A 14773-nucleotide genomic window follows, 5' to 3' on the forward strand; every position below is an offset into this window, starting at 1 on the left:
CAAAAGAGATATATATCTCTTCTGCAATAAAGTTTCTTACCTGCCTGCAGATGTGCAGCTCATTGCACAGTCTCAGCAATGTCAAGCTGACTGAACTTGTCACCTCATCCCAGCCAATTAAAATGGCAGGTGATCAGTACCTGGAATCCGCCTGACGGAAGATGACATCGGCCGACATGAAGCTCCGGAGTGAAGGTATGTATAGTTCCACTTTAATTATCATCCTGTGAAGCGTGTTTATTACAAACAGTGGTAATATCAAAGCAGCAGTAAAAATAACGGTTTGATTAGGAACAGTAAAAAGTAATTTACTATAAAAGACATTACTGTTAGACAATATAGAAAATTAGGGCATCTGTAAATCTCTCCCAAAATGCACTCTACCCATGTTCCTTTGGTCTTTATCTAAGCGGTGGAGGGATCATTCTTATGTGCTATGCTTCTCACTTTTCAGTTTCCCAACCCCCATTATAATGTTAGTACCATGTAGGTGGACATTGTGACAGCCTGTCAGATTCCATACATTGAAGGATTAACTAACCACATGTGCCACCACACAAAATGCCACCGATAAGATGTTGTGGACATTGTCTGTTGTACATTGCCTGGATTTGCCAAAAACAGTTTAACAGAAGCTGTCTGAGGTTGAATTGTGTATATAGCAAAAGAAATCCAATTCAGCAGCCATCTTTTTCACTTTGTCACTTGGATTTTTGGAGGACACTTGTTTGGACAATCTCCTAAAGTAAGATGTTGGATAACCCCATACTATTGTAAATGAATTAAAAATGTACACTTTAATAACATATGTTGGTATCTCTTCCTTTAATTACCACTAAACATGAGGATTTGACAGGAAAATGTCTCGTGTAAAGATCAGGGGCGGACTGACAACTCATGGGGCCCCTGGGCAATAGGGGATCATGGGGCCCCTGTGTCCTTGCCCAAACTCAAAAAAGCCTATGAAAAAAGGTACCAGGGGCATCTCATGGGGCCCCCTACTGACCCCGGACCCTCAGGCAGTGCCCGAGTTTCCAAATGGTCAGTCTGCCCCTGGTAAAGATGTAGCATGCATCATCATTTTTCCATAGTCCTCTGTGTGTAGCCAGAAAATGGTGCAGTCTGACTAGGCTTTCACTTCTTTCCCATCTTTTCATCCAAGTTTTGTTTTCTTCTAAAATAGATCTGTATTAAAATGTTGACTTAAAACCTGTTAACAATCCTGCTGGAACGGATAGATAAATAGCTATCTTATTGGGGAAAATGCTGCTTCAGGCTTTCTTCAGGGCTGTTCATATGCATGAAATCCCAGCTAGTTAGTCATGTGATCTCTTCAAATGTGTGGATTCAGCCAATCTGAATTTTGATGTTCCTTTTTAGCAAAGATCACTTGACCAATCACTTGCGTGCCAAAACCTTCAGCACTGAAGTGAGCCTGCATTAGCATGTTCATAGGAATGGTGTGTATTGGCTTTGCTAATATTCTTCATTCTTATATCACAGCTGAGCTGTTACCATAGCTACATGTTAACATTTGTGTATATATATATCAGCTTTAAGTGCGGTCACTTGCTTGAAGTTTAATAACAATTCTAAGGAGTCCTTCTTATGTTGTGAATTCACCTAGCTGATATGGTTTACAATGCTTTTAGTTTTGGAGTGATTAGGGAAACATGCAGGAAATGTTTTGCTTCCTGTAGTTCTCAAGCCTGTGGTTAGCTTGGGGTCATACACTCTGTAATCACTTCTGGAGTTTGGCCCAAGCAAAGCTGCACTATTTAAAAAGGAATCACTTGGGATTTTCTGACAGAGGTCAGGAATACCCATTATTATAACATTAGAATGTGTTTAGTTTTTTTGTTTTGTTTTTTAACAACTTTCTATTTCCGCAGACTGCTTGGCGCAGAGAAGGTTTTCTCCTATGCTCTCAATGAGTGGCTGACTGATATCCGAAAGAACCAGTTACCAGGAATTCTGGGAGGAGTAGGACCTATGCATTCAGTCGTACAGCTATGTAAGTAACATGTGCAGCGGTAAATGCTGGTTCTGCTATGTGATATGTGAGAAGCAAGCAATGGCCTGTATTGTGTCAGTCTTTATATTTGAAGCGAATCTAAAGTCCCGCTGTAAAAACTGCAAGTAGGCAAGCTTTTATTACAGAAGAGACATGCACTGTCTCTTCGAAAATAAAATGCACCTCCCTGTATGCTTGTCATCGCACCTCCAGCACTGTAAATTGAGTGGTCAGCTTACAGTGCCAGGCCACTGTCTGAGCATGCACAGGAGTGACATCATTCCCTGCTGGCCAAAGAAGAGACTGGCACCTTTGGACAGGCAAGTATGGAGACTTTGGTTCTGCTTTAAAGTGGTAGTAAAGTGAAAATCCCCAAAATCTCTGACAGGCAGGGTTTTTGTGACAGAAGAGACCATAGTGGTCATAAATGTCTCCCCTGCCTGTGAGCAGGCAATGTGATCTGAGCCAGCACAGACCACATTTACGGCCCCGTCTGCATGCCGCGGAAATGTGACTCAGGTGCGCAAATGTGTGGGAATGACATCACCTCAGCCTGGCCAATCAAGTGGCCAGGTATACAGAATTCAGAAGGAAGACCGGGTGAAGATGGAAGCTGTCGGGGACCAGAGAGAGCTGTGTCAGCGCAGTGCTGGAGGGCTGTGTTTGTAGGCAAGTCTTTCATAATGTACGTGTGTGCACTGCATACTAGTACATTATGACTTAAACCTGCTGTGGGACATTTTTTTCCTTTTATTAAATAGACTTTACTACCACTTTAAGCTAAATTTTGCAACTTGCATTTTTGCTTTACATTCACAGTTAGCACCTATCATTTGCATTAATATTTTAAGCTGGCTACAGTGTACATGAGGACTTGAGAAAAAGTACTAAAAGATTTTCACATGCAGAAAAAATAACAAATGGAAACCTTTTTAATGGGAACGTCCAGCACTAAATACTCTGGATTTGGAACACCGCCAATTAACATTTTGGAATCTGACTCGGCAGCTCCCAAGTTCTCAAGACCAGCTGGTTGTCTTTGCTGAGAAGTAAACAGAGTAACACCAGGTGCCTTGGAGCTGAGAGTAAATTCCAATCCTATGATAGTGACTGGGGGCAGATCTACCTTATGTTCCCACTGAAAAGCCCTTCTGCTGTCTTTACTGAAAGTGAAATACCTCTTTAATGGTAATGACTTAAAGTGATTCTAAAGGCTCAAGATTTTTTACCTTCATGAAATTAAAAAACATTCTGTGTGCAACATCAGTTTCCTCCCTAATACTCACCTAAGCCCCCTCTCAATCCAGCGATGTGCACTGGAGTGTTGGCTATCCCGGGACTCCCTCTTCTCATTGGCTGAGACAGAAGCAAGAGCCATTGGCTCCCACTGCTGTCAGTCATAGCCAGTGAGCCAATGAGAAGAGAGGGGTGGGGCCAAGCAGTGGCTCCATGTCTGAATGGACACACGGTGCAGCCAGTGCCCCCATAGCAAGCTGCTTGCACCTCACAGGAGGAAGGAACCAGAAGAACCTGCGGGGGACCCGAGAAGAGAAGGATCCTGACTGCTCTATACTTACCTGTTGTGTGCAGTGGTTTTGCACAGACATGTTTGTTATTTTTCCTTAAAAATAAGTAGGCCTTTAGAATCACTTTAACATCCAATAATAGGTTGATTTTTGTTGTCAAGAGTTTCAGTAAGTGAATTAGTTTGCATAGATTTTATTTTACATTACTGATAGAATAGTTCCACAGTGTGTATTACTTGTCAGATATACAAGCATAACAGTGATTGTTCATGCTGGTAATAATTTTTCCATGTACAATGTGTCATATGCTGACAGTAAAGTGGGTGTCATATTATGACATGTAAACACAGCAGATCTGGCATTGCTTGCTCTTTTTCAGTCCATGGGGTACGTGATCTTTTCTGGCTACCTATTGAACAATACAGGAAGGATGGACGCATTATCCGTGGTTTACAGAGGGGGGCAGCATCTTTTGGTACCTCTACTGCTTCGGCAGCCCTGGAACTCAGCAACCGACTAGTGCAAGCTATTCAGGTAGTGTGAAAATATCTAAGCAATAAATCCCTATTTTATTAGTATGTGTTGGAGTTTCACTGGATGTATATACTGTCTGTATTTTCAGGCTACGGCAGAGACTGTTTATGATATTTTATCTCCAACACCCCCCGTGTCACGCTGCTACCTTGATTCCAGACAGTCTCGGAGACTAAGAAGAGGGCAGCAGCCGGCAGATCTCAGGGAAGGTGTAGCAAAGGCCTATGATACTGTACGGGAGGTGAGTGCAAAACACAAAGGGCATGCAGGTGTTTAGAAAACTTATGGGGCAGTGATCATATGTGTTCTTTCTCTTTCATCTTAGGGTGTCATTGACACAGCACACACTATACGTGAGGTAGCATCTCGTGGGCATGAACAAAAGGGCCTGACTGGAGCTGTAGGCGGTGTTCTTCGACAGATCCCACCTACTGTGGTGAAGCCATTTATAGTGGCCACTGAAGCTACATCAAATCTTCTAGGGGGCATGCGAAATCAGATTCGGCCTGATGCTCACAAAGAGGATTCTCTAAAGTGGAGAGCAGATGAAGGGCAGGATTGAAGACTGAAAAATCTTGCCTCGCCACGCCTTCTGCTCTTTACCCTATGAAGTGCCAAAGGAAAGCTGCAATATGTGACATTGCCTGGAATTTGCTGGGTCTGTGAATCAAACTGTATGCCACTGCATGAACATACGTTATTAACAACTTGGACATTTAAAGTCCCTACCCAAATACTTGATTCTTAACCATATGCCTTTTTGTGTTCATTTTTTTGTTCTTTTTTCTTTAAACTTGTTCACCCGTTGTAATCTTCCTAACAATTTAAGATAAGCTCAGCTTTTCTGTTGATCATCTAATCATGCAGTGACTTCAGTAGATAGTAAGCACTTTCCGTTCGCAGTTGTGGCCTTGATGTGCTGACCCCTGTTTTCTGGACTAAGCCGTAACCTATCTTACAAGAGAATCCAATTTTATCCTGTTTAATATTGAAGAAACAGCACAACCTGGGACTGTTTGCCCCAAGGAAGGACTCTGAGCACACGTCTTATAGGCCTTGATCCATCACAGAATGTGGCTTTTATAATCCTATCTCTTCCCTTAATGCTTTCTTCTGATTGAGGCCATATAAGTATAAATAATATATATATGTATAAATAAACAATGTAAAGTATTCCCAGTGACATGCAAACAAGGCTGCTGAAACCTCTGCCCAGGTGTGTATTTGTATGACGATGATGGGTCATTGGTTACTTTTTCATTTTACAGGGAGTGAAATGTTCAAACTGTGTGAAAGAAAAGCTGTTTTTCTCACATTGTGTTCATGATGCATCATTGTTCATATATACAACATATATAACAGTCCTTTCATGTGCACAGTGATATTTAAAATCTTTACAAATTTTCGTAGGGTTGCATAAGAGTGTTGTCTTAATTTATGATGGGATGAAAGTGAATGCTATAGTAGTCTGTCTGCCCCTCACACTGCTTGATATGGGTTTCTATGTCAGCATAATGCAACTGTCATCAGAGGAGATCCAGGCTGTCATCCCACTACAACAGAAGGCTGGAGACCCTGGCAGTCCTTTCCTGTTGTGAAATAATATGAAGAGCAGCAACAGGTCGGTGATTGTTGTGCTTTGTTTTCCAGTAGTTATTCATAGAAGATCAACTCCTTTTTCCTGTTATCACTGTGAGTTGTTCACCTGCTCATGTTTTGCCACCAGTAAGAATGTAGCATTTAGAGAGAGATGTGTCCTACACATTAAAACCAAGTCCTTTCATTGGGGAGCAGTGTTGGAGCCCCCCATATCTGTTATTTAGTATTATGGAACGTGCATAGATCTTTGTCCTCTGATGAATCATAGGGTTCTGTTTCCAGGCTGTATGGGGGCCATGAGTGCGTTATTTTCCCCATTTGTAGTTTTCACCTCGGCCTCTTCTCTCAGCAGCATCTTTTCATTGTCACCTATGTTTTGCTCTCCCATATGTTCTGAGCTATCTACAGCCTCTTCCCTGCTCTCTTCAACGATTTGTATGGTCTTCTGAAGAGTGTCAATGAGGTTTTGCAGCCCCAGTAGATAGCCATCTTCATGAGTGCCAGGCTCCCATGCCACATCATGGCGCAAACTAATGTGTGCTGGAACAGGAGTTGTTTTGCCAAAATCAATCATCCAAACGTTGGTGTTGCCACGACGGTCATGAACAAAGAGGAGGGAGCTGCCAATCACCTGAGACAATAAAGGGAAGTCATACAAGTGAAAACCACGGATTTGAATCTGAAATTTCACAGCACTATAACATTGTTACCATACCTGAAAAGGTCTGCTTAGGTGTGAGTCCAAAGTGAAGTGGAAAATGTCATAAACATAGGAAACTAATAACATGGCAAGCAATTACTGGCATGTATGGCAAGTGTATATGATAGCAAGATACACATGTAAACAAGTAACAGCTAAGAGCTCAAATGTCCCATGCTATAATCCTCTGGTTAGAGGGCACAATTGATAGGACTTGGTGAGCCTTCTTTAGGGCACCCCTAAGTGGTTGGGGAGCTCATCTACATTCATGTAGCATATAATTGCAGATACTGTTTACATCTGTTATTCACCTGGTAAACCTACTTTGCTCCTCCAGGATCTCTGAATTTCATTTCAATTATGTTTATTTGTTTTATAAAAGAAGGAGTTACAAGCCAATCTAGAAAGTTATACATCCATTTTCTAAAAACTGCCAACTGTCTGGGCTGATACAAGCAATGCACAAAATACAACTTTCCAGGACAATTGTCAGTCAATGATAGCCAAAAGGGTCCCATTGGGACTTATAGTGTAAGGCCCATAACAATAAGGTAAAGGAGAAAACAAAAACTAAAGTGAAACTTTTTGTCAGGCCTGGCATCAGAGACCACCATAACCTGTATGGAGAATTGTTCAACCTCCAATAATCAACAGGTCATAAGGGGAGACACCACTCATGGCCTTTATATAACTATATCCAATACCAGGGAAAGAAACATAAAGGGAAAGAGATGAAGGGAAAAGAGAAATAGAAAATTAATAGAGAAGGAGAAAGGACACATGGAGGAGGAGGAACTGGTAGGCTACCAAGCGCAGGGTATGAGACGTGCACTGTTTATAGATTCCACATATTATCCACCATCCAACCTAGGATGGTGCTGAAAGATATTTCATCCAAGGTTTTTTCAAAATGGGCCACCCTATCATGAAGAATAGCGGTCAAACGTTCATTGACCATAATCCAGGTCAGCTTGGCCTTCAGGCGGTCAAGGGGGACCACCAGGAGTGTGCAATGGATATTCTGGCTGCAGTAAATATAAATGCAATCAAGCGTCTCACATATATCCAGGTATGCCTTCTGCCGGCTTCCCCAGGAGGGCCTGAAGTAGAGATTTGATAAGATTAACCTGTGTAAGTGAATATATAAAATTATATGTGCAAATTCAGAATTGCTTTACTTTGCTACAGGTTCACCACGTATGGAGAACCGTTCGCTCCTGTCCACGGCCACGGAAACAGCTGGAGGAGGCCCCCTGAACAAAAGACACCAAGCGGGAGGGTACCAAATACCACCGCAAGAAAACCTTATAATTAGCTTCAATCAACGAAGTATTAATATAATTTTTGGAGTTTAGCTGCGCCAGTTTAAAACTTCCCCCAAGTCTTGTTCCCAACGTTCTATATAGGGTAACTTGGAGAAAATCCATTTTTAAGACCGCATATATCATGGATATATGACCACTGTGTTTATCTAGAGTTCTACACAGATGTTTCATTGGAGTCAATGAGGACAAGTAACTGGTGCATCTAAGGGTATGAAGAAAGTGGGTTCTTTGTGAGAAGCGATAGAGTTCCTTAGTGGGGAGGTGATGTTGTTCCTGAAATACTATCCTAGGTATGGGGCCTCTATGGTCACAAAAATTTGCCAACTGAAGAAAACCTTCACTTGTCCACCATTCAAAAACAGAGGGGCTGAGTCCCAGGGGAAATGCTGGACTGCTCAATTAAGGAGCTTGGGGAGTATGGGGGGGGACTTAAAGCCATGCTTATTTGCCAAGCTATCCCATAAGGTAAGGGAAAACAATAACATGGGGCACAAAATTGCAGGTGTATCATTGGCTTTCAGCCACATCATATGGCTGATCGGGATGTTGGGAATATGGGACAATTCCAAATGTATCCACAGGGGGCGGACCTGTTGACCTGTTGAGAAGGATCTCTGATTTTAAAGCAAACCAATCACCAGCTTGTACAGTTCAATCTGAACATATGATAAAAATGCACAAGTAGATACAGTTGTGTTCAAAATAATAGCAGTCAGACATCACTAACCTGATCAATCACTGTTTTTGGTAGAAATGATATTTCTACATGGCAAATAATTTACTAGCAGGTGTAGTAGAGTAATAGAAATCCAACAGACCCAATAGTCATGACATGCATGCTGCTGATTCTGTGTAATTAAATCACTAATTGAAAGGGGCATGTTCAAAATAATAGCAGTGTGGAGTTATATTAGTGAGGTCATTCATTCTTTGAAAAACAGGTGGCAATTATTGCCCTTATTTAAGGAAGGAAGGCAGCAAATGTTGTGCATGTTGGTTACTGTGCATTTCTCTCTGAAATTCTGAGGAAAATGGGTCGTTCCAGACATTGTTCAGAAGAACAGCGTACCTTGATTAAAAAGTTGATTGGAGAGGAGAAAACATTTAAAGAAGTGCAGAAAATGATAGTCTGCTCAGCTAAAATGATTGCAAATGCTTTAAAATGGCAACCAAAACCTGAAAGACATAGAAGAAAGCGAAAACCTACCATTCGAATGGATAGAAGAAAAGCCAAACTGGCAAGGACTCAGCCAATAATCAGCTCCAGGAAGATCAAAGAAGGTCTAAAGTTACCTGTGAGTACTGTTACAATTAGAAGACACCTATGTGAAGCCAAGCTATCTGCAAGAAGCCCCCGCAAAGTCCCACTGTTGAAAAAAAAGACATGCTGAAAAGGTTACAATTTGCCAAAGAGCACATTGACTGGCCTAAAGAGAAATTGCGCAACATTTTGTGGACTGATGAAAGTAAGATTGTTCTTTTTGGGTCTAGTGGCCAGAGACAGTTTGTCAGACGACCCCCAAACACTGAATTCAAGCCACAGTACACTGTGAAGACAGTGAAGCATGGTTGCGCAAGCATCATGATATGGGGATGTTTGTCATACTACGGTGTTGGGCCTATTTATCGCATACCAGGGATCATGGATCAGTTTTGAATACATCAGAATACTTGAAGAGGTCATGCTGCCTTATGCTGAAGTGGAAATGCCCTTGAAATGGGTGTTCCAACAAGACAACAACCCCAAACACACCAGTAAACGTGCAACATCTTGGTTCCAGACCAACAAGATTGACGTTATGGAGTGGCCAGCCCAATCCCCGGATCTTAATCCAATAGAAAACTTGTGGGGTGACATCAAAAATGCAGTTTCTGAGGCAAAACCAAGAAATAGAGAAGAACTGTGGAATGTAGTCCAATCATACTGGGCTGCAATACCTGTTCACAGGTGCCAGAAGTTGGTTGACTCCATGCAACACAGATGTACAGCAGTTCTCAGAAACAGTGCTTATACAACGAAATATTAAGTGATTCAAAGGAAAGCAAAAACTTTACCAGCAACGGTACAAAAAATCGGCCGATTTTCATCCCGTCTACAGCCGGCAAAAAGTGTCCCTGCAGAGAGCTCCGCTATTTCTTTGACAGTTCCTTGACATTTATAGCGGTTGCAACAATGTATCTATTTGTATCCATTTAGGATACAGATGTTTTTATTCGGAAACAAATAGATACATTGTTGCAACCGCTATAAATGTCAAGGAACTGTCAAAGAAATAGCGGAGCTCTCTGCAGGGACATTTTTTGCCGGACTGGAATTCCTCTTCTTCTTCTTCATCCTCTTCATCTTTTTCTTCATCCTCCTCTTCATCCTCTTCCTCCTCTTCCTCTTCTTCCTCTTCATCTTCCTCCTCCTCTTCTTCATCTTCTTCTTCATCATCCTCTTCTTCATCATCTTCTTCCTCTTCTTCTTCATCCTCTTCCTCTTCTTCCTCTTCTTCCTCTTCTGCCTCTTCCTCTTCTTCCTCTTCTTCCTCTTCCTCCTCTTCCTCTTCCTCCTCTTCCTCCTCCTCTTCCTCTTCTTCCTCTTCTTCCTCTTCCTCCTCTTCCGCCTCTTCCTCTTCCTCCTCTTCCTCCTCTTCCTCCTCTTCCTCCTCTGCCTCTTCTTCCTCTTCTTCTTCATCATCCTCTTCATCATCCTCTTCTTCTTCTTCATCCTCTTCTTCTTCATCATCCTCTTCTTCTTCATCATCCTCTTCTTCTTCATCATCCTCTTCTTCATCCTCTTCTTCATCCTCTTCTTCTTCTTCATCCTCTTCTTCTTCTTCATCCTCTTCTTCATCCTCTTCTTCTTCTTCATCCTCTTCTTCTTCTTCATCCTCTTCTTCTTCTTCATCCTCTTCTTCTTCTTCATCCTCTTCTTCTTTTTGTCTTCCTCTTGCAGGTCACTGCTCATGTGCAGATTTTTTTATCGGTAAAAAGATCGGCCGATTTGCCCATCATTGCCGCGAAAATCGGCCGATCGGCAAAATCGGCCGATTTTTTCCAACTTTACCGATAAAAAAAATCTGCCAAAATACGAAAAACGGCCGAACAATTAGCCCACAAACGATCCGAAAATCGGCCGATTTTATTTTCGGCCGAAATATCTGCCGATTTTCAACCCATCTATGGCCTGCATTCGTTTATTGGGATGGGCTGTCTCAATGACCAGCAGAGAGACATTGTCGGCAGGGAGCTGGGCCTAGCTTAACCTATATCAGAAAAGTTGAGGTCTGCATACAACTTCAGCTACCAATCGCTCTGGATATAAGCAATCTCTGCATATGCATTGCTTTTTGATACAACTCCAATTGAAAAACAGTTGGGATGCTGTGCAAAATCTACATAAACACAGAATGCAATGATTTGCAAATCTCATAAACCCATATTTTATTCACAACAGAAAATAGAATATACACCCTGTTCCAAATTATTATGCAAATTCTATTTAAGTGTCACAAAGATTAAATATTTTGTTTTTCAGTGTAACTCATGGATGGCATTGTGTGTCAGGGCTCTTTAGATCACTGAAAACAATCTCGGACACCTGTGATAATTAGATTGGCCGGTGAGCCCAATTTAAGGAAAAACTACTAAAGGAGGGTGTTCCACATTATTAAGCAGAGCACCATTTTCAAGCAATATGGGGAAGAAAAAGGATCTCTCTGCTGCCGAAAAGAGTGAAATAGTTCAATGCCTTGGACGAGGTATGAAAACATTAGATATTTCACAAAAACTTAAGCGTGATCGTCGCACTATTAAGAGATTTGTGGCTGATTCAGAGCACAGACGGGTTTGTGCAGATAAAGGCACATTGAGGAAGATTTCTGCCAGATCCATGCATCGGATCAAGAGAGCAGCTGCTAAAACACCATTACATAGCAGCAAACAGATATTTGAAGCTGCTGGTGCCTCTGGAGTCCCACGGACATCAAGGTGTAGAGTCCTCCAGAGTCTTGCAACTGTGCATAAACCTTCTATTCGGCCACCAATAACCAATGCTCACAAGCAGAAATGGCTGCATTGGGCAGAAAAATACATGAAGACTAATTTTCAAACAGTCCTGTTCACTGATGAGTGCCGTGCAACCCTGGATGGTCCAGATGGATGGAGTAGTGGATTGTTGGTGGACGGCCACCCTGTTCCAACAAGGCTGTGAGGTCAGCGGTGGAGTCATGTTTTGGGCCGGAATCATGGGAACAGAGCTGGTCGGCCCCTTTAGGGTCCCCGAAGGTGTAAAGATGACCTCTGCAAAGTATGTGGAGTTTATGACTGACCACTTTATCCCTGGTACAGAAGGAAGAACTATGCTTTCTGTAATAAAATCATCTTCATGCATGACAATGCACCATCTCATGCTGCAAATAATACCTCTACATCAATGTCTGTTATGGGGATAAAAAGAGAGAAAGTCATGGTGTGGCCTCCATCCTCCCCTGACCTCAATCCTATTGAGAACCTTTGGAGCATCCTCAAGCAAAATATCTATGAGGGTGGGAGGCAGTTTACATCCAAACAGCAGCTCTGGGAGGCTATTCTGACATCTTGCAAACAAATTCAAGCAGAAACTGTCCAAAAACTCACAAGTTCAATGGATGCAAGACTTGTGAAGCTGCTATCAAATAAGGGGTCCTATGTTACAATGTAACATGACCTGTTAAAATGTTTAAAAAGCTAAAATGTTGTTAAAAGTTTGATTGAAATAGCTTTTGATTTCAGTAAATATGCTGCAAACACAACAAATGAGAATTTTCAGTTCTTTGCAACCTATAAAGTGTTTTGAAACTTACTGTGCGTAATAATTTGGAGCAGTGCATTGTAAGTTTTTTATGTTTAAAAAAAATACTGTTATTAGGAGGTTTGTTCAATAAAATTTGTATTGTACTCTTTAATAGTTGATAACATGAGAATTATGAGAAAATGTACCATTTTAACCGATTCTGCGCTGACATATAGCAGAAATACTGCTACAGGGAGACACGGGTGTGCAAAATCACGTGTTTATATATGCGTGATTTTGCAGTTCCAAGTAGTGGGGCGCACGCGCCCTACCCGTGCCCCCGTTCGCGACCTCGGCTCTCAATCATCGGGTCCCAGCCAGTGATTACTCGCCGGCACCCAGTGATCGTTGAGTATATCCGAAGGGGGAGAGACGTTTGTATAAACAACATGGATCTCTGCCCTGTCTGCATAGCAGAGCCATACAAAGCAGCGTGTTTACAGTGGAAAGCACACACAGCTTTCTGTGAAATAGCACACAGTTAACCCTTTGATCTCCCCACGTTAACCCCTTCCTGCCCATTGCCATTAAGTGTCAGTGTTTTTTAATAGCACTGATCATTGTATTGGTGTCACTGGGGATGTCAGTGACACCAAATCAGTTCCCCACAGTGTCAGAATGCCTGCCACAGTCCCGCTATAAGTCGCTGATCGCTGCCATTACTAGTCCAAAAAAAATTAAATTCCAGTATCTATACTGCCATTTGTAAACAGGGCAGCACAGTGGCTAAATGGTTAGCACTTCTGCCTGGCAGTACTAGGGTCATTGGTTCGGATGCCAACCATGGCACCATCTGCCTGGAGTTTGCATGTTCTCCCTGTGCCTATGTGGGTTTCCTCCCACACTCCATAGACATGCTGGTAGGTTAAATGGATCCTGTCTAAATTGGTCCTAGTATGTGTATGTATGAATGTTAGGGACTTTAGATTGTAGGCCCCTTGAGGGTTAGGGACTGATGTGAATGTACAATATACAGTGAAGGAAATACATATTTGATCCCCTGCTTATTCTGAATGTTTGCCCACTCACAAAAAAAGATCAGTCTGAAAATCGAATGCTAGGTGTATTGTAACACGGAGAGACAGAATAACAACAAAAAATTCAAAAGAAATGCATGTCTAACAAATGATGCACTAATTTGCATGTTCATGAAGGAAAAAAGTGTTTGATCCCCTATCATTCAGCAGGATTTCTGGCTACCAGGTGTCTTTCATACAGGTAACAAGCTGAGATTAGAAGCAGTCTCTTAAAGGGAGTGCTGCTAATCATATTTTGTTACCTGTATAAAAGACACCTATCCATAGGAGCAACCAAACAATCGGATTCCAAACTCTGCACCATGGCAAAGACCAAAGAGCTGTCCAAGGATGTCAGGGACAAGATTGTAGACCTACACAAGGCTGGACTGGGCTACCAAACTATCGCCAAGCAGCTTGGTGAGAAGGTGACAACAGTTGGTGCAATCATTCGCAAATGGAAGAAACTCAAAAAAACTGTCAGTCTCCCTAGGTCTGGTGCACCATGCAAGATCTCACCTCGTGGAATGTCAATGATCATGAAAACAGTGAGGAATCATCCCAGAACTACACGTGAGGATCTTGTCAATGATCTCCAGGCAGCTGGGACCACAGTCACCAAGAAAACAATGGGTAACACACAACGCCAATAAGGATTGAAATCCTGCAGTGCCTGTAAGGTCCCTCTGCTCAAGAAAGTACATGTCCAGGCCCGTCTGAAGTTTGCATCACTCAGATGTTCAGTGGCAGAGGAGGACTGGTTGAAATGTTGTGGTCAGATGAGACCAAAATCGAGCTCTTTGGCATCAACTCAACTCACCGTGTTTTGGAGGAGGAGGAATGCTACCCATGACCCCAAGAACATCATCCCAACTGTCAAACGTGGTGGAAACATTCTGCTTGGGGGTGTTTTTCTGCTAAGGGGACAGGACAACTGCACCACATCAAAGGGACGATGGATGGGGCAATGTACCGTCAAATCTTGGGTGAGAACCTTCTTCCCTCAGCCAGGGCATTGAAAATGGGTCGTGGATGGGTGTTGCAGGATGACAATGACCCAAAACACACAGCCAAGGCAGCAAAGGAGTGGCTCAAGAAGAAGCACATTAAGGTCCTGGACCTTAATCCGACTGAAAATCTGTGGAGGGAGCTGAAAGTTTGAGTTGCCAAACGTCAGCCACCAAACCTTAATGACTTGGAGAGGATCTGCCAAGAGGAGTGGGCCAAAATCCCTTCTGAG

General features: G+C 42.4%; 2 protein-coding genes across 5 annotated transcripts in view; one reads left to right on the forward strand and one right to left on the reverse strand.

Moving 5' to 3' along the window:
- ATG2A (autophagy related 2A) overlaps nt 1–5479 on the forward strand; it is a 140945-nt gene extending 135466 nt beyond the window's left edge. For all 3 annotated transcript variants that reach the window (XM_089653957.1, XM_089653958.1, XM_089653959.1), the window contains exons 40-43: nt 1893–2014; nt 3920–4074; nt 4163–4315; nt 4400–5479. In XM_089653957.1, coding sequence (XP_089510083.1) covers nt 1893–2014; nt 3920–4074; nt 4163–4315; nt 4400–4636 — 667 coding nt within the window. In that variant the 3' untranslated portion in view covers nt 4637–5479. The remainder of the gene's footprint in view (nt 1–1892; nt 2015–3919; nt 4075–4162; nt 4316–4399) is intronic.
- The window catches only part of LOC149445297 (inositol-trisphosphate 3-kinase B-like), a 122635-nt gene continuing 108052 nt past the window's right edge, over nt 191–14773 (reverse strand). For both annotated transcript variants that reach the window (XM_089653960.1, XM_089653961.1), the window contains exon 8: nt 191–6304. In XM_089653960.1, coding sequence (XP_089510086.1) covers nt 5936–6304 — 369 coding nt within the window. In that variant the 3' untranslated portion in view covers nt 191–5935. The remainder of the gene's footprint in view (nt 6305–14773) is intronic.

The sequence above is a fragment of the Staurois parvus genome, unplaced genomic scaffold, assembly GCF_062004578.1.
Source record: "Staurois parvus isolate SC_StPar_1 unplaced genomic scaffold, SC_StPar_1.0 ptg000730l, whole genome shotgun sequence".
NCBI classification, from domain to species: Eukaryota; Metazoa; Chordata; class Amphibia; order Anura; family Ranidae; genus Staurois; species Staurois parvus.